The sequence below is a fragment of the Rattus rattus genome, chromosome 1, assembly GCF_011064425.1.
Source record: "Rattus rattus isolate New Zealand chromosome 1, Rrattus_CSIRO_v1, whole genome shotgun sequence".
In the NCBI taxonomy this organism is placed as follows: domain Eukaryota; kingdom Metazoa; phylum Chordata; class Mammalia; order Rodentia; family Muridae; genus Rattus; species Rattus rattus.
In genome coordinates this window covers 48,437,468-48,458,818 of record NC_046154.1, presented here as the reverse complement: position 1 = coordinate 48,458,818, position 21,351 = coordinate 48,437,468, and the positions used below count along the sequence as shown (strand labels likewise).

General features: G+C 40.3%; 1 protein-coding gene across 1 annotated transcript in view; it reads left to right on the top strand.

Moving 5' to 3' along the window:
• The window catches only part of Usp24 (ubiquitin specific peptidase 24), a 129,076-nt gene that overhangs the window by 47,535 nt on the left and 60,190 nt on the right, over positions 1-21,351 (top strand). Inside the window, exons 13-26 of the mRNA XM_032901177.1 lie at positions 3,007-3,114; positions 3,265-3,360; positions 3,448-3,609; positions 3,796-3,843; positions 9,369-9,476; positions 10,042-10,191; positions 11,351-11,482; positions 12,223-12,334; positions 13,845-13,921; positions 14,837-14,977; positions 15,160-15,213; positions 16,589-16,704; positions 19,776-19,842; positions 19,962-20,072. Coding sequence (XP_032757068.1) covers positions 3,007-3,114; positions 3,265-3,360; positions 3,448-3,609; positions 3,796-3,843; positions 9,369-9,476; positions 10,042-10,191; positions 11,351-11,482; positions 12,223-12,334; positions 13,845-13,921; positions 14,837-14,977; positions 15,160-15,213; positions 16,589-16,704; positions 19,776-19,842; positions 19,962-20,072 — 1,482 coding nt within the window. The remainder of the gene's footprint in view (positions 1-3,006; positions 3,115-3,264; positions 3,361-3,447; positions 3,610-3,795; positions 3,844-9,368; positions 9,477-10,041; positions 10,192-11,350; positions 11,483-12,222; positions 12,335-13,844; positions 13,922-14,836; positions 14,978-15,159; positions 15,214-16,588; positions 16,705-19,775; positions 19,843-19,961; positions 20,073-21,351) is intronic.

The window sequence follows — 21,351 nt, the reverse complement described above, 5'->3', positions numbered from 1 at the left end:
AGCTATAACTAGTCTGTTTTATGGTTTATTAAGATTACATATCTAAGGGGTTGGGGATTAGGGGACTTAGCTTAGTAGTAGGGCACTTGCCTAGTAAATACAAGGCCCTGGGTTCCACTCTCAGTTCCAGAAAAATAAATTACATCTATAAAAGGAATGTCATACTCACAAGACATTTCAAACTTTAGTCTTATTTTTTTGTTCTGTTAAAAAAGGTCAGAGTCTTCCAGAAAGCTGTGTTAGCTAGTGCAGAGCTAGGAGTAGGTATACATCTCCTATTTATCAATCCTGTTACTTTCTTTGTATTGTATTTGTATAGTTCTTCTTATTTAGTCTAATAAATGAGCTTGATAGTAGCAGCAGGTTTTAGATTTTAGCTTTTCAGAACTCATCAGTGTGACAGACTCCCACATGGCTTTCCTTCTTTATTTGTGTTGTCTCCGTTACTGTCCCTCCCCCCCACGCCCCCCTCCCCCGAGACAGGTTCTCATTATAGTCACTGCTGGACTTAAACTTGAAATTCTCTGCCTTAGTTTCTTGAGTGTTGAGTTTATAGATGTGTCCCCCCACCCCCCAAGGAGCATGCTATTTGTAATTAGGGAGAGAAATAACACATATCCTAATTTTTCAAATTTTTTTAATTAGATATATTTCTTTACTTACATTTCAAATGTCATTCCCTTTCCTGGTTTCCTGTCCATAAGACGCCCCTATCTTCTCCCCCTCCCCTATACAAGTGTTCCCCCATCCACCCCCCCTTACCCCCACACACACATTCCCCTATACTTGGGGGTCCAACCTTGGCAGGACCAAGGGCTTCCCCTTCCCCTGGTGCCCCAACAAGGTTATCCTCTGCTACATATGCAGTTGGAGCCCTGCTTCAGTCTATGTATATAGTCTTTAGTTAGTGGTCCCTGGAAGCTCTGGTTGGTAGGAAATGTTGTTTTTAATCAGCTTGCAAGTTCCTTCAACTCTTTCAATCCTTCCTCTAATTCCCCCCAAGGGGGTCCTGTTCTCAGTTCAGTGGTTTGCTGCTAGCATTGACCTCTGTATTGGACATGCTCTGGATGTGTCTCTCAGGAGAGATCTATATCCAGTCCCTTTCAGCATGCATTTTTAGCTTCATCAATATTATCTAGTTTTGCTGGCTATATATATATATATGGGCCACATGTGTGTCAGGCTCTGAATGACCATTCCTTGAGTCCTTCCTCTAAACCTTGCTTCCATATCTCCTCCTATGGATATTTTTCCCCTTTTAAGAAGGAGTGGGAGCATCTGCATTTCGGTCATCCTTCTTCTTGAGCTTCCTGTGGTCTGTGGATTGCATCTTGGGTAATTTGAGCTTTTGGGCTAATATCCACTTATCAGTGAGTGCATACCAAGTGTGTTTTTCTGCGATTGGGTTACCTCACTCAGGATGATATTTTCTAGTTCATTCCATTTGCCTATGAATTTCATGAAGTCATTGTTTTTGATAGCTGAGTAGTATATAGATGTGTTCTCTCGTGCCTAGCTTCTTTTCTACTTTGCCTGCCCCCCAAGCCTTAATTTTTTGCCCTTTTCTCACTTCAAAAGCTTTTCATAGTCAGTTTCACTCACTCTTGTGGCTTTAGTTAGGTTTGTGTGTTGCTGACTGTGAGTCACTAATTCAGGCTAAGCAGTGCAGCATCTAAATATGTATGTGCCTCAGCTTCGTGTGCACAAATCTCCACTCTAAGTCACAGTGAAAGCTGCTGCTGTATTTAACTGTGTCCACTTAATTCTGTAGCAGTCAGAATCTAGTTGGAAACAAACTCTGCTAGGCATTTCAGGCACGTGGACTTGATGCTGGGGAATTGTTTACAAAGCATGTATGCATGAGGCGCACAGGCATATGTCCACATAAAATACCCACACACATAAATAATTTTTTAAAAAGCTTAAAATGAAAACAAAACAAACAAACAAACAAAAAATGTGTTGCTAAGATAGAAGATGGCTGGGAGGAATCTACCTTTGGAGGCGCAGACCGTGAAAGTGGGGAGTGCCACCCCAGTAGCAATGCCGGACAGAGCCCTGGTGCCTCACTAGCCCTATATTCATTCTCTGAGCCTGAACCCAAAACACCCCTTCCTCTCCCAGTACTGCCACTCACTGCATGTCACAGGAAGCTAGCTGACCGGGCACTGTGGGAGCACAATCAGCTGGTCCCCTTCTAGCAGTACAGAGTGCTACAGTTGGGCAGGATTACGGAAAAGCACTCCTAGGTTCCTAGGTAGACTTCCCATATCCGGCCGAGGTGAATACCCTCATGTATAATGTTTTCTCAGTGTACATTCTGAACCCACATGAGGTGAAGATGAGGAGGGAGAGGGAGACAGACAGACAGACAGACAGACAGACAGACAGACACAGAGAGCCTGCTACATTTAATGAACAACTACATATACATAGTGGTTATGGAGAAAATTAACTGAATATACAAATATTTTTCCTGCTTTCCAAGTTTCTATCCTGTGCCATGACTGAGGTTATAAATAAGTGTCAGTCATTCAAGTAGGGCCTATAGCTTTGATGCAGACTTACTGCCCATTGGGTCAATAAGTACTAGTTGAAGTCATAAAGATTTTATAAGCAACGTTTAAAATGGGGCCAATAATGCTCTCAGCCAAAGCCCTGAACACTGATCTGCAAGACACTAAACGTGTATTTGCCTTATACTTTTCAGTTTGAAATAAATCAATTTGAATTTTTTTGTTGAAAATACTTTATTTTCTTTCTAAAATAACTATCAGACTGAGATCTTGATTCTTTTGCTTTTTCACACGTAAAAGACAAAATGCTGCTGGGAGTGGAAATGCAGTGAGGTGACCATTAGTAATAGTTGCTTCGTGTAACCCTCCAGTGTTGGCGTGGAAGTGAGTGCTAATTAGACCACAGTCACTGTGTGAGTTGTTGGGAAGAAGATTTAGGTTTTGCCGACTGCCAGGACTTAACTTTCTCCCGGCGTCTCCTCTTTTCTAGTCAGGACAGTCGTCTACAGTAATTGAGAACATTCATACAATTATCGCTGCGGCAGCTGTGAAGTTTAACGCAGATCAGCTTAATCATTTGTTCGTCCTCATTCAGAAGGTAAAGTTTAAACGGCGTCCTTCCCCAACAGCTGCCTTCAGATGTACTTCTCTTACCTTATTAACCTTTTTAGTTCAACTTTTAGAGTTTTTGCTAATCTCACCAGCTTGACCGTGGCCCCTCTCTGTTCTCACCTGTTCTCTTGTGCAGAGCTGGGAGACTGAGACTGACAGAGTGAGGCAGAAGCTGCTGAGTCTGATTGGACGAATAGGCCGGGAAGCTCGCTTTGAGGCCACGTCTGGAAAGGCAAGAAAAGCATGAGTTTTTCTAGCACAAATGCTTAAATCGTCTTCTGTGCTTATGGGATGGCTCATCATAATGGTGCTGTTGCAGGTGTTAGATGTACTCTGGGAACTGGCTCACCTCCCCACCTTGCCCAGTAGCCTTATTCAGCAAGCCTTGGAGGAGCACCTCACAATCCTTAGTGATGCCTATGCAGTGAAGGAAGCGGTCAAGAGGAGCTACATCATTAAATGCATAGAAGACATTAAAAGGGTTGGTTTTGGCTTTAATTTTGTTGTCAGAGCAATAATATTGTTTTGAGCGATTAGAGCCAAGAAAATTCCCTCCCTGTTATGCCAATTAAGTGGAATGTCCTATTTGAAAACTTACCTTAGAATCCAAATTTGGGGCTATAGGTTTTGTTTTTACCAAGTCGCTTGTATCTCTCTGAATTTTCAGCCTGGAGAATGGTCAGGTTTGGAAAAAAACAAGAAAGATGGATTTAAGGTAAGTATTTCCATATGGAACCAACTAAGGTAATCTAACTTTATAATTACTTTTAATGAATTTCATCCTATTTCTAAGATATTTTAGTGATCATTAGACTCATAAGAATATACAGATATCTAGTGTTTATTAGACTAATATGAATATACAGATGTGATCTTTATGAGCTGTGCTTTATTTAGAACTTACTAGCTGTTTACCCTTAAATGGGAAAAATTAGGGTTCCATTGAAAAAATAATTTTTTATGAAATGATATGACTTTCAGCTTCATTTTCCTTTTAGATTATATGTAGGGTATATACAATTTTTAAAGCACATTGGATTCTAAATAAATTCTGTCCCATTTTTCTCCCATAAGGGAAAATGAGTATTTGTGACTAGTAGAAAGCAGGGGAAGGTGTGTGTGATGCTGGTGTGTGGGAGGGGTAGGTGTTGGGTGCACATGCACATATATGTGCATGCTTTCGTTCTCACAGCAGCCCTGATCAGAGCCGCAGACGGCACTCAGGCAGCCCTAGACTTACATCCCAGCCATGTAGGAGTGATTCTGTTTTTGAAGTTTCATATTAATAACATGGAAACATTTCTGGCAAAAATAGATGGGGACTTAGTATTTCATCAGCCACACCTCTCCATGGTTTCCACTGGTGTTTCTTGAAAGGAGCTGGGTGGAGTACTGCTGGCTTTCATCTGAATCCCAGAGATACATAATTCTTGCTAACAAGTTTTGGCGATTTACCAGGCTTTTGTGCACTTCAGTTTATCTGGCTATAAAGTTTAGGTGGGAGTATAAGAATGTGGTATTTTATATTGCTGACATTGAAATTTGATAAGTGGAATTTCCTGCATAAGATCTAGCTTTAGTGATTTTAAAAAACATTCACAAACTGGCATCAGTAATGCTGGGGTTAAAAGGAAAGATGAATGTTTAATGCTTGCTTTCTACTCAGAATTTAAGTTTTCCAGTTCCCTCTGCTCAGTGACTCACACAATTTAGCAGTCTCTCTTCTTATGATTGAATGATTCTGAGTTACTGAAATATATATCCTTCAATAGTATCAATAAAAGAAAAGGGACCTCTAGGAAAACACTCTTTTCTTCTAGGCAACAGACATTTTTTTTTCTTTATAGATAGATGTGCAGGTCAGAGCTGAAGAGACATTTTCTTCCCTTAAGGGAAATGACTTTAAATCCAGACTCCTTTGGACCTCTGCCCCTCCCTTGTCCCTGCTGAACATCACCCAGCTGTCCTAGTCAGGCGCATCATTGTGTCTTGCTTCTCTTTGCAGTCATTTCATTCATGTCTGTTGCTTTATAACAATACAACAACAACAAAAGGGAACTATCTGGTCATTTTGTGGGATTCAAAAGGAATACTCTTCCTTTTTAGTCCTTGCTGCTCCCAGAAAGGAAGTCTTAGTGCACTGTTGCTCTCTCCAAGTTACAATAGCTTGCGTTTATATAGCAGCACTTGCCAGTTTGCCAAGTGCTTCACAGATACCCAAAGTGCACATTGCTGAGGGGGGCAGTGGGAAGATCAAACCCCCGTGGCAGGGGCGTGAAATATTTACTGCCACTAAAGGTGTTTTTCTATGCTATGCCCTTTCCTGCCAGGCAGCAAGGTGGGCTGACTGGGGATTATGTCTCCCTGCCAGGCTACACAGAAACTAAGCGAAGGGTAAGACAAGACCACCCACCTCTTACTCCCTCCTGCCCTCAGCTACCTCTTCTCTCCCAACTGATTCCCTTCCTGCTGCTTTTGACACTCCCAAGTTCCCAAGTTCCACTGTCATGTTCAGAAACTCTGACTTTATCTCTATAGATTATGCCGAGGCCCCCTCAGCTCCCGTGGTCCCTTTCTTCCCTTTGCTTCATTTATACCCTCACTGACCACCCCCAACCCTTTGTCTCTTACTTCACTTCTTATTTCCTTCAGTTAAAAGTTTAAATGTTCTCATCCAAAAAATAATTACTAAACAAACAGAAACGATGTTTTCTCCAATAGTGGTGTTTTCATATTCCAAAGGCTGTCTGTCGGTCTCCTGACAGCGCCTGGCAGGCTTCTGGTAAATCTTAGTACCCTCCTCTTCTCCCCTGCCCCTAGGAAGACACATGCTGTACTTACACAGGTGGAATAAGCCTTGTCTGAAATGCTTGGGAAATCCCGACAGTATTTGCAGTTTTGGAGCTTTTTGGGTTTTAGAATATTTTCATAGACTTTGCTGGTTGAGCATCCCAAATTCAAATAATAAAAGTTTCTAGTATAATATTAGCACTCGAAAGAGCTTTCAATTTTAGAACTCACGTCTTTAGATTTGGAACATTAATCCATATGTATATCAATGAGTTGCTTCTGTTTGCCGAAGGATAGAATATACAGTAAAGCTAGCCAGGCGTCTTCACTACAAATAGTCTCACGGTGGTGCCCACAGTAGTGGAGGAGAAAATTGTGCTTAAAGGCTTTCTTCCTGTATACATTTTTTTTAATTGTATTTCTAGGTAAAAATCTAAAACTGGAAAAGCAATACAGATAAGGAAATTGGGGGTGGGTATGTTCAGCCCTAAGAAGAGAGAACTCAAAAGAATATGAACCCTTTGTTTAGGTGCTTAGGTGCTTAGAGGGTAGTAAGAAGAGAAATTGGAGTGCACTTACGTCCTAAGGTGCTGCAAAGATACTCATGTGCGGGGCTGGGGATTTAGCTCAGTGGTAGAGCGCTTGCCTAGCAAAGCGCAAGGCCCCTGGGTTCGGTCCCCAGCTCCAAAAAAATAGAAAAAAAAAAAAAAAAGATACTCATGTGCAAGAAGTCAGTGGGCTTTCTAGTGACAAGTGTCTGCACAGACTGTCTACCTGCTGAGGCAGTGAGTGTGTCGTGGGTGCATAACGTGAAGGAGGAGAATGCAGACCGGTTCGCAGACATCCCAGCTGAGCCTTGCGGCTTCCTTTAATGTCACTGCTTGGAGAGCACACTAAATTCAGTGACATCATCAAATGTACTCAGTGTATTTGCAGCCATCCTCAGCAGTCAGGGATTTTCAGTTTTTCTTGTAACTTAACAGGATAATACATAGATAACCGTGGTTGATTGTTTTCTGATTACTAACCTTCAGAGAGACTGTATTAGCAACAATTCTTAAATCCTAACTTACATGATTATTCTCTTAATTTATTCAAAGTATAATTTCCACTAGCCATAATTGACCTAATTAGTCGTAATAATACTTTTAAATGTATCTGCGTATTGCTAAAGGGTTTATTGTGTACGTTTTATTTTTTTGTAATCCTTTTGGAAGGTGTCAGTTCAGATACAAACCTCACAAATTTCCTCATTGTCTTTACAATTTTATTTTAGCAAAAATATTCTGGCTAACTTCAGAAGTAGTTGACCTTCAATATATACCTTATTTCTATGATTTGAAGATGCCAGAGACTGCAGCCTACATTGCAGAGTTACTGGATTTATAGAGAAGAAAAACAGAAACTACCTTTTGGGGTTGAACTTTAGCTCCGTTAGGAGAATGCTTACCTGGCATAAAGAAGGCCTAATAAGAGTTGCGTCATTAGCACACTATAAGCCAAGTGTGATAGCACACGTCTGCAATCCCAGTACTCAGGAGATGGAGGCAAGAGAAGCAGACAGTCAGAATCATCTTCAACTACATAGTGAGTTTGAGGGTACCTGAGACTCTGCCCGGAAACCAAGAAAAAAGTTCATTTTTCCATTTACTAGCCATTGTTTAGACGTACAGCAAAGATTAAATGAAACCTTTTTGTTTTGTTTTGTTTTGTTTTGTCAATGATGTGTAACTTTACCTTTACACACTGGTTATCATTATCTGTAGTAGTGTTTTGGACCACCCTGAAATCTTTGGTATGAGAGGTACTAGGAAGTGAGTGCTTGCACGTGTACGCAAGTGTGCTAACACCAAGTTGCGTCCCCAGCAGCCCTTGAGGCATACTGAAGCATGTGGAGCTCTGTATGCTCACCTTTCATGAAAGCAGCTTTCTGAGTATAGGCTGAGTAGTAAGGGTTGAGCTTCTGAATTAGTGTGCAGCTTAAGGCAGAGAGATGCCAGCGCCAAGTGAAAGAGCTCCATGCAAGGGGACTGCGTGGTAGCTTCTGGCTATAATATCACTTAAGCTGCTTTGACAGTCACATCAGGGCAGTCATACTGTGTCATAGTATGTTTCTGATAACATTTAAATAAATTAGGTTTAAAGGCCATCCTTGTTTGGTACTTACTACCTATACTAAATAACAGCTCAACTCAGCTAACAGGTAGATGAACACATGCCTTTTATGTATAGGTAAGTTTGTATATACAAAGATAATGGACAGTTATAAGAGCTTACATTTAATGTTTAGTGACTGGTAAGTGTCTGTTGATATAATGAAGAAGTATCAAGTTGAGAATAAAGAAATGTGTCATAGAAATGTGTCTTAAGATCCAGTAAATATGGCATTTGGGAACTTATTTAGCTTGCACATTTGAGGTGAGGAGAAAGTATTGTTTGGTGGTAATAATTACTTTGCATAAGGTAAGCAAGTAGTAGGTGCATTTCTTTAAGATCTCCTTTCAACAGGGTCTTCATTTTGCAGAAAGATTTGATAAAATTTACTTAAAAATATTAGCCTTTTAAATAAATAGTAAGGCTATATGATGTTTTGAATAATAATTGATCAGTTTATTAATAGCATTTAATCTGATAGCAATTTTATTATGAAAGTTTGTAGTTTAAAAGATGCTATTAATTAAAGGTCAATTCTCTATCAGAAGAATTGCATGCTTGTCAGATTTCTTTGGTCTACAACACAAAAGTCCAGATTGTTGTACCAGTTTCAGAAATAGTATATTTGAAGTGCTTTGAAAATAAAATGTAGTCTGAGTACAGTATCCGTAATAATTAATGAAATAGTAATAGGGTTCGATGGAGTCTGGGAAGTGCTAGAACTGGGTCACAGGCTCACCCACACTGAGCCATGACTACCTTGGAGCTGCACCCAAACCCTGTCCTCAGTTAAGGCAGAGTTTCCTTTTATGAAATTACCTTAAATAGAAATAGAAGCAGGTTATATTTTTCTTTAGTACTTAACTCATCACCAGTGTTTTGATCAGATCATTAGTTAAAGAAAGCAATATTCTTAGTCCATTTTCCTTGCTCTCTAGTTCAGCGTTCAGCTTTGTCGTCAATTGATTTTACTGAGTCAATGTGTCTTAGCAGCCTGTGCCACTGAATCTGTCCTCTGAAGTTGCTAATTCCCTGTCTGTTTTTGCTGATGTCCCCTGTACATTTGCTATCATTTCACATCCACTCCTGTTTGCAGTTCTTGGCTTAGGAAATTGCATGCAGAGTAAGAAGTTGAAGACTGAATTACGGTTGCATGAGATAAGCTATAAATAAGTAATATGAAAGGGGAAATTGTAGAATGTGTAACAGTGAAATAATTAACTCCGACATTTTTTATAGCTAATAAACAAGTGCCATTTAGTTGTAAATTAATGTAACTTCTTTTTAACCCTGTAGTCATCTCAACATAATAACCCGCAGTTTGTGTGGGTGGTGCCAGCTTTACGTCAGCTCCATGAAATCACTCGCTCATTTATAAAACAAACCTATCAAAAGCAAGACAAGGTAGGAACACGCTTCCTTTTGGTTCTTATGTGCATAGCCTATTGTAATAATTGTAATAAGCAAGCATGGCTAAGGTTGTTGCACTGATAGGAACTCACTAGCTTATGTTTACTAATGTCAGTGGTTTTTAATCGTGTGGAACTCTTTTGGAGGAGGTCTTTCATTTAATACAGACCTAACTCTTCTTCTTGATTGCTTAGTTTATTAAGATAACTAGACTAGCTTGTAAAAACATTAATGATATTTCCAAAATTTGAAAAGATTCTAAAAAGGAATATTTTCTATTACAAAAAGATAACTTTGTCTAAGGAGCTGGTTGGAGCTTTCTTAATGTCAAGGATTTGGGGGTGAGATCCAGGAAGCACATAGAATGCGCTCTCTCTTCAGTGCAGCGTTTAGCAATGCCTTAGTTCCTAGTAAATACAGATTGACTTCATTAACTGTCATAAGAAATCTCCTTTGCTCTTTCAGCTGGTGCTCCATTCTAAAATAAAGCTGTATTATGTTAAACAACAAAATGACCACACATTCTCACACCACTTTCATTTCTGTTACTTTTGTTAAGAGCATTATTCAAGACCTGAAGAAAAATTTTGAAATAGTCAAATTGGTAACAGGAAGCTTACTAGCGTGTCACCGACTTGCAGCAGCCGTGGCCGGGCCTGGAGGCTTAACTGGATTAACACTGGTGGATGGCCGCTACACCTACCGGGAGGTATCAGGCACCGTGTCTGTGCTTTGTGGTTTGGGGACTTGCTTACCTTTTTCTGTTTGAACTATAAAATAAATATTTGTTGGGTACAACTATGAAAGGGTACCATGAGCAATCTTTGTAATGAGGGAATGGTTTTGAATATATAACTATATAACTTCATTTTTTCTCCTTTTTTCATTAGAAAAATTTATTAATTTACATTTTGCTTGCATGTTTGTATTTGCACCACATGTGGGCCTGGTGCTCACAGAGGTCAGGTGAGGGCCTCAGATTTCCTGGAATTGGAGTAGCAGGTGGTTATGAACCACCATTTGGGTGCTAGGAATTGAACCCAGGTCCTCTGCAAGAGCAATGAGTGCTTTTACCCACTGTGCTGTCTCTCCAATCCTTTACTATAATTTCAAATTAAATTTAGAAAAATAGTATTTCTTAGGAACAATAGCAAACTCTGTAGATCATGCATTTAGTTTTTCAAATCAATTGATGGCTAATAATGTTTGTTTAAAATATCTTAGCTGGGTATAGTGCCTTACTCTGTAATTCAGGACTTGGTTAGACCAGTGGCTCTCAATCTTCTTAATTCTGAGACCCTTAATACAGTTCCTTATGTTGTGTTGACCCCCCAACCAATTCGTAACTCTAATTTTGCTACTTTGCTGCTCTTATGAATCATAATGTAAATATCTGATGTGCAGGATATCTCGTATGTGACCTTGTGAAAAGTTCTTTTGATTCACCAGAGGAGTCACAACTCACAGGTTGAAAACTGCTGCCATAGACTGAGGCAGGAGGATTTTTGTGAATTCGTGGCCTGGGCTATATAGTTGAATTCTAGGCTGTTCTAGAATTCAGAGTAAGATCACTCTCTACAAAACAAAAGAACTACCAGAAATAAAACTTAACTTCACCACTTGTGAGTGTGATGGTTACTATAAGATTACTGAAATTGAATTTGATTGATATCAACCAACTTTGTAATAAATTTGAGGTTGCTTCTGCTGCATTGAATTACTGGCTGATAAGTCCACTGTCATATTTACTTTATCATGAATTACATGACAAGTGTTCTGTGTAAACCTCTTTTGTGGAATCTTAGTGTCGTTTCTTTTAGGATGAATGCCGCAAATGAGTTAACTGGTTGCACTGTTGCTCTTTTCAGTATTTAGAGGCACATCTGAAATTTCTGGCATTTTTCTTACAAGAAGCTACATTGTATCTTGGGTGGAACCGAGCCAAAGAAATCTGGGAGTGCCTTGTGACTGGCCAGGACGTCTGTGAGTTAGATCGAGAGGTAAGCCATAGGGTTGTGAATTCGTAACACTGCAGTAAACGCTGCCCTCCTCCCTGTGTCTCCTGTTGTCTGTGTGAGTCCCGTTGCTGTGACTGTGAATATGTGAACACTTAAGGGCAGAGTGGGAACTGTAAGGACTAGGAAAAAATGTCTTAGAAGACACCCATGATAGACATAAATGTGTGGGCTCTTTGACCATTTTGTTCAATTCTGGTTAGAAGTAAACAAAATGAATATGGCTGGAGAATTGTGGTATAATTTAGTTCTATCCTTTTCTGTGAGACTAAATTTTAAATCACTGCTAAAAAACTTAGTTCCTAAAAATGTTGTATCCCTAGAAATGTAAACACGAGTCAAGAACAATGCAGTAAAAATGGAAACACTTACTTTAACATTTGCACTTGCTAACAGTGAGTCTCAGTCTCCTCTCACTGACAATGATAGCTAGGTCATAGGCATATTGAAAGGACTGAGCGTGGCAGTGCTTAGCACTGGGGCTGGCCTAGAGCAAAGGCTTACCTGAATGCTGGCGGGAAGATTTAGGAATAAGATCCAGTAAGAAGTGGGAGTGTATGTTTCATCTCCAGCAGAAAGATCTCCAAACATTTGAGTGCGCTGTGTCGTTTGAGCAGTTACAGGAGTGTAGAAGTATTGAAATGTCTCTTTACTACCCAGACGGCCATATGTTTCTGCCTGCAGTGGACTGGTTGGTCTTAGGGCGGTTCTGTCTTAATCCACAGATGTGCTTTGAGTGGTTTACAAAGGGGCAGCATGATCTGGAGAGTGACGTTCAGCAGCAGCTCTTCAAGGAGAAAATTCTGAAACTGGAGTCATATGAAATCACTATGAATGGTAGGGAAAGCTTGCAATTATCTGTTTTAGATTTTTTTTAGAGTGAGAGATCTTATTCTTAACTGTAATCCTACTTCACCGAAGCTGTATTAAAATAATACAGCCTAATAGGTTAAATTGCCAAAATAACTGTCTGGTATTCCTTAATAAGTAGGATCCATTAGGTAAAGATATATTAAAGTGCATAATGTTTCCCGTTCAGTTATTTCTTTTAACGGAGTTATTTTATTGAGTTCCACAAAACTCCATTTTGTAAATATACCATCAACAACTTCAGTCTGCACTCAGGTGTGCAGCCGTGGCTACTTTCTAACTGTAAGCACGATCAGCCCAAGAGGAGCCCTGCACTCACTGGCAGCCACTTTCCAGCCCTCACTTGCCCAGCCTCTAATCTCTTCCCCTGTGACTGGCCCAGTTCTGTACAACTGAAATCATAGATACTATTTGGGACTTTTCCTACCTGACTTCTCTGCTGTGGCTGAAGATTAATGTTTTCAAGGCACACCTAGGTTGTTGCGATGTTACTTTAGGAGTATAATATTTCAATGCAGACATCCCATTATTTTCATTCTTTGGTCATTTTGAGCTGTAAACATTCATAGAGTAGTTTTTTGTGTTCTCATTTCTTTTGGTTATGAATTTTAGAGTCACATTGCTATGAGATCTAACCTTTGAGGATCTACCAACCCGTTTTTATAAAGTAGCTGCACCATTTCATAATCCCACCAGCAATTTATGAGGGTCCAATTTTCCTCATTGTCAACATTATTATTATCTGCCTTTTAAAAGATGTCCTGGTGGCTGGTGAGCTGTGTCCTGCATTATGACTTGCTTTTCCTGATAATGAATGGTACTGAGCATCTGTTCAGACTGGTGTTTGTCTATGTGTTCTTTGGAGAAATGTCTAGTTATGATTTTGACTGTTTTTTAATTAGACTGCTGTGTTATAAGGACTCCTTATATACTCTGGGTATTAGCTCCTTAGCATATACATAGTTTGTAAAAAATTTCTATTTTGTATGTTGTGTTCTTTTCTTGATAATGTCCTTTGAAGCACAAAAATCTTACATTTTGATTAAGTCTGGTTTACATGTATTTTCTTCTGTTGTTTGTGGATTGTTGTTGTTTTTATTTGTCTGGTTTTTTTTAGGACAGGGTTTCTTTATGTAGCTCTGTCTGGTCTGGAACTTGCTGTGCAAACCAGTCTAGCTCCAACCCACAGAGGTCTGCCTCTGCCTCCCAAGCTTAGGGTTAAAGATGTATGGCTGGCTTGTGCTTTTTAAAGGTGTCTTTGGTTTTTCTGAGATGGGATTTGGGTGGACTGCCCAGGCTGGTTTGGAGTTTCTAGGTTCTGGAACTGCCGGCCTGCACCATCGTCCACTGACATTATACTTTTTTTGATGACTGTTTAAGAAACCATTGCCAGGAGTGCTATAGCCTACACTTCTGCTTCACTTTAGTGATTATCTGTGTCTGAGTGCATGGGTTTGACTGCATTCTATACTCTTAGGTTTCAACTTATTTAAGACTTTTTTTGAAAATGTGAATCTCTGTGATCATCGGTTGAAAAGACAAGGAGCTCAATTGGTATGTATTTTATTCTCAATCTAGATACATTGAAATCTTTGATATAACTTGATATTCAGAAGGAAAAAAACTGTCTTTAATGGATTGAAAACATAAACCTGTTTGTTTAAATAAGGAGGTCTTTTTACCTGCCTGCTTGGGCATTAGTGGCAGAGGCTCCCTTGAAGGCACTGGCGGCTGCATGTCTAGTCCCACCTTCCCTCCGCAGCACCTAGGAAGTCTGCCCACTCTTCTCCTCCCCTGTAGAAGCAGCTCTGCATCTGTGGTTGTCAGGCGTGTTTCCAGGGGCACTGGTCCAGAAGGCTTCCATGTAGTGGTTCACATGAACCTGATAATGAGACGACGTCCCTCCTAGGATGTCAGTGGCAAGGATTGCAGGGAAATGTGCGAACAGACTGTGATGTAGGAAAATGGGGACCCACAGAACACTTATGTTCACATATGTCCTTAAGACAGAAAACAAGCATTTGATCTTTTCTAAGTCCCTGGTGTTCAGGTCCTGCTCCCTGAAGTACTCAGGATATATACAAGATACTCTAAGCTTCCTAACAGCTTTGGGAAGGACTGGATCAGGTTCCCAGGGTTAGTAGCCACTTCAGTCTTGACTCATTTCTTTTGAAGAGACGTCCACTTCTCAGTTTCTGATTGATTAGCTTCTCTAGGTAGATGTCTTTCTTGTGTCAGGACTATCTAGAGAAACATCCCTGAACCTATTCTGAGTGCCTGGAGGATGCCCGTTATCTCTGGTTGTTTTTGGTGTGAGAGTTCCATATCAGTGCAGTAGGGTGTTGACATAGTGGTCTTCATTTTGTTAAACAGAGGTCCAGACTCATTAATGTAGCAGAATAATGACCTGTGATTTTGTAATACTAGTGTACTATTAAGTTTAATAATATACATTTTAATTTTGTACAGTATGTAGAAAAGTTGGAGTTGGTAGGAATGGATTTCATTTGGAAAATAGCCATGGAATCGCCTGATGAAGAAATTGCTAATGAAGCTATTCAATTAATCATAAACTACAGTTACATAAATCTAAACCCTAGGTTAAAGAAGGTGAGTGTCCAAGGAAAAAAGTTTCTTAGACATTAAAATGTTAAAAAGTATGTATTTTGTTATTGGTAAGTTGTGATCCTTGTTGTATCCCAATTTGATTTATTTTAGTATTTTGTCTTGACTAATGATTACAATTAAATGCCAAAGTCTAATTTTAATTTCCATATACTTCCCACTTTCAGGACTCGGTGTCTTTGCATAAGAAATTCATTGCTGATTGCTATACAAGATTAGAAGTGAGTAAAAAAAATTTCAACCTGTCTTTTAAATGAGTTCTTTTCCCCTTTTATAAGTTTATGTTTTTGGACAAATGTTGAGTGCTGATATCTGTGGCTAGGCACTATTGAAGAATTGATCAAAGGTACCATGTTGTGGTGTGGGAGTAGGGGTGACCACTGGTGTTAGTCAGGAGCCAAGTGCTTCCCACAAAGCCTGAGAACTGCATTCAGAACTCACTGCTGGCATTGCTGTGGGGGTGTGTAACTCAGCAGGGCTCACTTGGCCAGCAAGCCTATTCCAAAACAGTGAGCTGCAGCTCAATGAAGAGACCCTATAGCAAAAAGTAAGGTAGAGAGTGGTAGCTACCTGGTATTAAATTCTGGCCTCCACATGCATGAGCTCACACATGTACTTATGAACATATGTGCATATGTGTGCATGCTGACACATAGACACACATACACCAGTTACACTCTGTATAAAACCTTACCTTCTATCTCATCCTCTCTCTCCCCTATCTGTCTGTCCATCTAGCTAGCTCCCACTTCTGAGACATAAGAAACATCTACTGTACATAGATTCCACATAGGTAGTAGAGTGTAATTTATACAGTGAAGGCCATTTCACACCACAGCAGGAGATGTAGAAGTAAATGGTGTTGGCAGTCTGTGTTCATTAGAAGCCTCTGGTTTAATATCATCTTATTCATTTTACCGCCTTAGTTCCATCACAATTAATGTTCAGTTGAAAGCTGCTTAAGTTTTATAGCTGATGGGGTTTTCCAAAAGTATAAATGCCAGTGTCCCCAGATGTTAGTAAATTGATCTTCCTCATGGCAATGTACTATTCTATACTGTATACAATATTCCTCAAATTGTGACTTCCATACAAATATGTCATTAAAGACTCAAATATTCTTCTATGTGAAGTACAATAGAAGTATTAGCATATCTCAACTAGCTCTTTTTAATGGTTTTTATTATTGTGCACATGTGCATGTACATGTGCATGTGTGTGTGTGATGGTACAGAAGGGATTATTCACATCCCATGATGCATATGTGGAAGTCAGAAGGCAAAAGTTTATGAAGTTAGTTCTCTCTTTTACTTGGGTTCCAGGGACTCAGCTGAGATCCCTATGCTTTCTTGGCAAGCGCTTTACGTGCTGAGCCGTCTCATAGCCTCCACTGGCTCTTATTTTGCCTCCCATAGGTTACTTGGTGACTACTGATTGTTCTAACTGGAAAGAGTCGGTTGGCACCTGGTGGTTAGAGCCAGGGATCCTGCTAAGCACTTTGCATTGTCCTGGGCAGCTTTTGCAACAAGTAGTTGGCCTCAGTGTCAGAGACCAGGTGAGAGATCCAGATACAGACTGTTACTTTGTACCTTACAGGCAGCCAGTTCAGCACTCGGTGGCCCCACTCTAACTCATGCTGTGACCCGAGCAACCAAAATGCTCACTGCAACTGCCATGCCAACTGTAGCAACATCAGTGCAGTCTCCATACAGGTGAGTGACCTCAAAACTGAATGCAGACACACAGCACAGAACTGAATATTGTTAGAAATGTTTACCCTATGTCCTCCCCAACATTCTTCTCTGGGGTCCTCAGAGCTTCTACAGGCTGTTCTGTCTTGGAAATACATAATTGTATGTTTCCTAATGTCCACCTTTTGTCTGTGCCCTGAAGATCTGCAGGTCATCACCAGAGCCACCTGAGTATTGCTTATACCTACCCATCTGCCCTATGGGCACATTGTTTTCTTTTACTTCATTTTCTACTACTTTAATTATGTATAGCCTAATCATTAGGATTTAATGCTCATGGCATCCCTCTGCTGCCTTCTACTGGCAGATACTTGTACAGTCCTTTTTTACTCTTGGAGCAGTGTGTGTATTTTAACTTATTGAGGTATTACTTTTTTATCCTTTTATTGGATTTTTTTATTTACATTTCAAATGTTATTCCCTTTCCCAGTTTCCTGGACATAATCCCCCTAACCCATCCCCTCCCCTTCTTCTATAAGGGTGTTCTTCTCCCCATCCACCCCACTTCCAGCCCCACCATCCCAACATTCCCCTACACTGGGGGTCCAACTTTGGCAGGACCAAGGACTTCTCCTTCCATTGGTGCCCAACAAGGCCATCCTCTGCTACATATGCAGCTGGAGCCATGGTCAGTCCATGTATAGTCTTTGGGTGGTGGTTTAGTCCCTAAGAGCTGGTTGGTTGGCATTGTTGTTCTAATGTGGTTGCAAGTCCCTTCAGCTCTTTCAATCCTTTCTCTAATTCCTCCATTGGGGGATTCCATTCTCAGTTCAGTGGTTTTCTGTTAGCATTTGCCTCTGTGTTTGACATGCTCTGGCAGAGCCTCTCAGGAGCAGCTGACTCCTGTCAGCATGCACTTCTTCGCTTCACCAGTCGTACCTAGGTTTGGTGACTGTATATATATGGGCCACATGTGGGGCAGACTCTGAATGGCTATTCCTTCAGTCTCTGCTCCAAATGTTGCCTCCATATCCCCTCCTATGAATATTTTTGTTCACCCTTTTAAGAAGGAGTGAAGTATCCACACTTTGGTCGTCCTTGTTCTTGAATGTCATGTTGTCTGTGGATTGCATCTTGGGTAATTAGAGCTTTTGGGCTAATATCCACTTATCAGTGAGTGCATACCATGTGTTTTGTTTTGTTTTGTTTTTTTCAGTGATTGGGTTACCTCACTCAGGATGATATTTTCTAGTTCAATTCATTTGCCTATGAATTTCATAAAGTCATTGTTTTTGATAGCTGAGTAATATTCCATTGTGTAGATATACCATATTTTTTTAATCCATTCCTCTGTTGAAGGACATCTGGGTTCTTTCCAGCTTCTGGCTATTATAAATAAGGCTGCTATGAACATAGTGGAGCATGTGTCCTTGTTATATATAGGGGCATCTTTTGGGTATATGCCCAGGAGAGGTACAGCTGGGTCCTCAGGTAGTGCAATGTCCAGTTTTCTGACGAACCTCCAAGATTGATTTCAAGAGTAGTTGTACCAGCTTGCAATCCCAACAATGGAGGAGTGTTCCTCCCTCCACATCCTCTGCCAGCATCTGTTGTCACCTGAGTTTTTAATCTTAGCCATTCTGACTGGTGTGAAGTGGAATCTCAGGGTTGTTTTGATTTGCATTTCCCTGGTGACTAAGCATGTTGAACATTTCTTTAGGTGCTTCTCAGTCATTCAATATCACACACACACACACACACACACACACACACACACACACACACACACACACAGTAGTTGAGACAATGTTCTTTCCCAGATTCTTTTAAAATTTATTTTTAAAAAATGTGCTGACTGTTACATGCTATAATTTATTAATATGAAGGGATGGAATGAAACCTAGCCCCACAAGACCCCATTTTTAAATGGTCACAGTGATTACAGAGTCAGTTCATGATAAGAATAAATGTGTTCCCCATTCTTGTGTGCATGCATGAATGTGTGTGTTTGTGTGTATTTCTGTGTGTACATGTGCATGGAATCTTATTAAAAGGTTTCTAAGATTTAGTTCATTTCTCTTGCTCAGTTTCTTAGCAGTTTATCCACCAGTCATTTATGGTCTATTGGATTGGGTTTTCCAATTGCTAGTTTAAGTGAATATACTTTTAACCCATCTTTTCACCCTGAATCTCAAATACAGCAAGCTAATGAAACCACATAATTTTTAAAATGTTCTTATTTAAGTAGTGTTAGTAAACTGTATTTCAGAGTTGACTGTGAGTTAGACTGTTGTAGTTCATCTCATTTCACTAGTTCTGAAAGACTGTTTAGAATCTATGATTACTGTAGTCTAGAAGTTCAGGTTATTCTGCTGTAGTTTTACCATTACAGTGCTGTCTGTAGTTCAGGTTCATTGTTGAGATGGACTCACAACAGACTGCTCATTTCTCTTACTTACTAAGGTCTTGGTTATTCTCATCTGCCTTTGGGAGGATAGACAGTGTGATTGGAACAACAGCTATTTAAAGTGAGGGCGTTAGCACAGACTTCCGTGGCAGATGAAGCTCTTTGAACATTAGCTACCGAAGTCTTACCGTCTCAGATGATAAGTTACAGTCTGTCAGTCGGTGACCAAATAGTCAATCGGATTTTACTTTCAATTAACAACTTGTGTTGGTGGTATATTTGTTTCCATTTGTCTTCTGATTTTCCTGTCTAATAGATTCCATGTTTTTGTAGAATTTTGTGACATTTTAGTTATAAGATTATGAACATCAAATCCTAATATGAAATCTCCTTCTTGGTGGGCTGGTGAACATGAAGACCTGGGGACTTAGGTCCACTTTTTATGGAACAGCTGTTTAAAAAGGAGAGGAAACATGAAAAGGGCAGGCTTCACTTCCCAGATTCCATCCGAGCATGGCAGCTGAGCGCCATGAGTGAAAGGGGAGTCTAATCTTTGTGGGTTTCAGTTTTGACCAGGGAGTGTTGACTGTGCATCTGGGTTTGGTGAAATAGAATAGAATTGAGCGGAAGTCAGCAATTCATTTCAAATGTATTTTAAAACTTTCCTGGTCTTTGTAACTCACAGATCAACAAAACTTGTGATAATCGAGAGGCTGCTTCTTCTGGCAGAGCGCTATGTGATCACAATAGAGGTGCGTTCCCTTCTTTTTGGGCAGCTTTGCTCATACTGCTAGAAGAGGGGAGAAGCATGGGTTTGACATGTGTAGTTGTGCCACAGTGTGTCCGACTCAGGTGGCTTATCTCTTTCAAGGACTTCTACTCTGTCCCACGAACTATTCTACCTCACGGTGCCTCGTTTCATGGACACCTTTTAACTCTCAATGTTACCTACGAGTCTACCAAGGATACCTTCACTGTAGAGGTAAGTTTGCACTAATGTCTACACCTGTTTTCCTAAAAGTGATGTGGGGAGATAATGACGGTTCCCAACGATACTTGGTAAATACATTGAGAGTAAAGACTGAGATCTCTGGGAGCAAGCATGAGGTCCTGCTTGGATCCTAGCACCCAGGTGAAAAGCTGGGCACGGTTATGTGTGTGTGTACTTATAGTCCTAGAGCTGGGCTGGGTTATAGGGAGGTCCCTAGAGGTTGCTTAGCCATTCAGTGAACTCTAAGTTCAATGAGTGTCTCAGAAAGTAAGGTGGAGGGCTGGAGAGATGGCTCAGTGGTTAAGAGCACTGACTGCTGCTCTTCCAGAGGTCCTGAGTTCAATTCCCAGCAACCACATGGTGGCTCACAACTGTCTGTAATAGGATCCAGTGCCCTCTTCTGGTGTGAATGAAGAGAGTGTTAGTGTACTCACATACATAAAATAAATAATTTTTTTTTTTTTTTTCGGAGCTGGGGACCGAACCCAGGGCCTTGCACTTCCTAGGCAAGCGCTCTAACCACTGAGCTAAATCCCCAACCCCATCATTTTTTTTTAAAAGTAAGATGGAGAGCAGTAGAAAAAGACACTTGACATCAGTCTCTGGTTTTCACACTCATGAATACACACACTTATACACCACACATACATAAAATAAAGTAAGCATGGAATGAAAGGAAAGCTTGGAGTATAAGCAGATATATAAGTAAATATAAAATACAGTGCCAAGTGAAGATATGTGTTAAAAGAATGAGTGAGAGTAAAGGATAATAAGTTAGTTGAAGATGATGATATTCATGAAATATGTTGAATAAAGATGAACCCCTAAGATGGATCGTGTTCCAGCAGAGATTTGAAAAGCAACAGAGTAATTGCTTTTATTAGCACAGTCTTTCAGATAGAGGGCAGCAGGTATAAAAGCTCACAAGGTGGCTGTTAGGAGTGTTGATGAGAAAGGGTGGGGACAGAAGTCACTTCCAGCTAATGGCTTGAGATTTTACTCTGTGCATAAAGGGGAGGAATGCAAGCATGGCATAAAGCATTTAACACTTGTGTAAGGGCAATCACCCAAGATCAGGAGCTCACAGAAGACCCTGCTGTCTTCCTAGTTTGTAGTAAAGGGTCCAGTACATAGCTGATGCTCAGTATTGTTGTGTGAAGGACTAAGTAAATGAAAGGCCGGAGAGAAGGCTCGACGGTTAAGATCACTTACTGCTCTTCCAGAGCGTAAGGGAATGAAGTGAATAAATGAATTCTCCTCTCACCCCGGT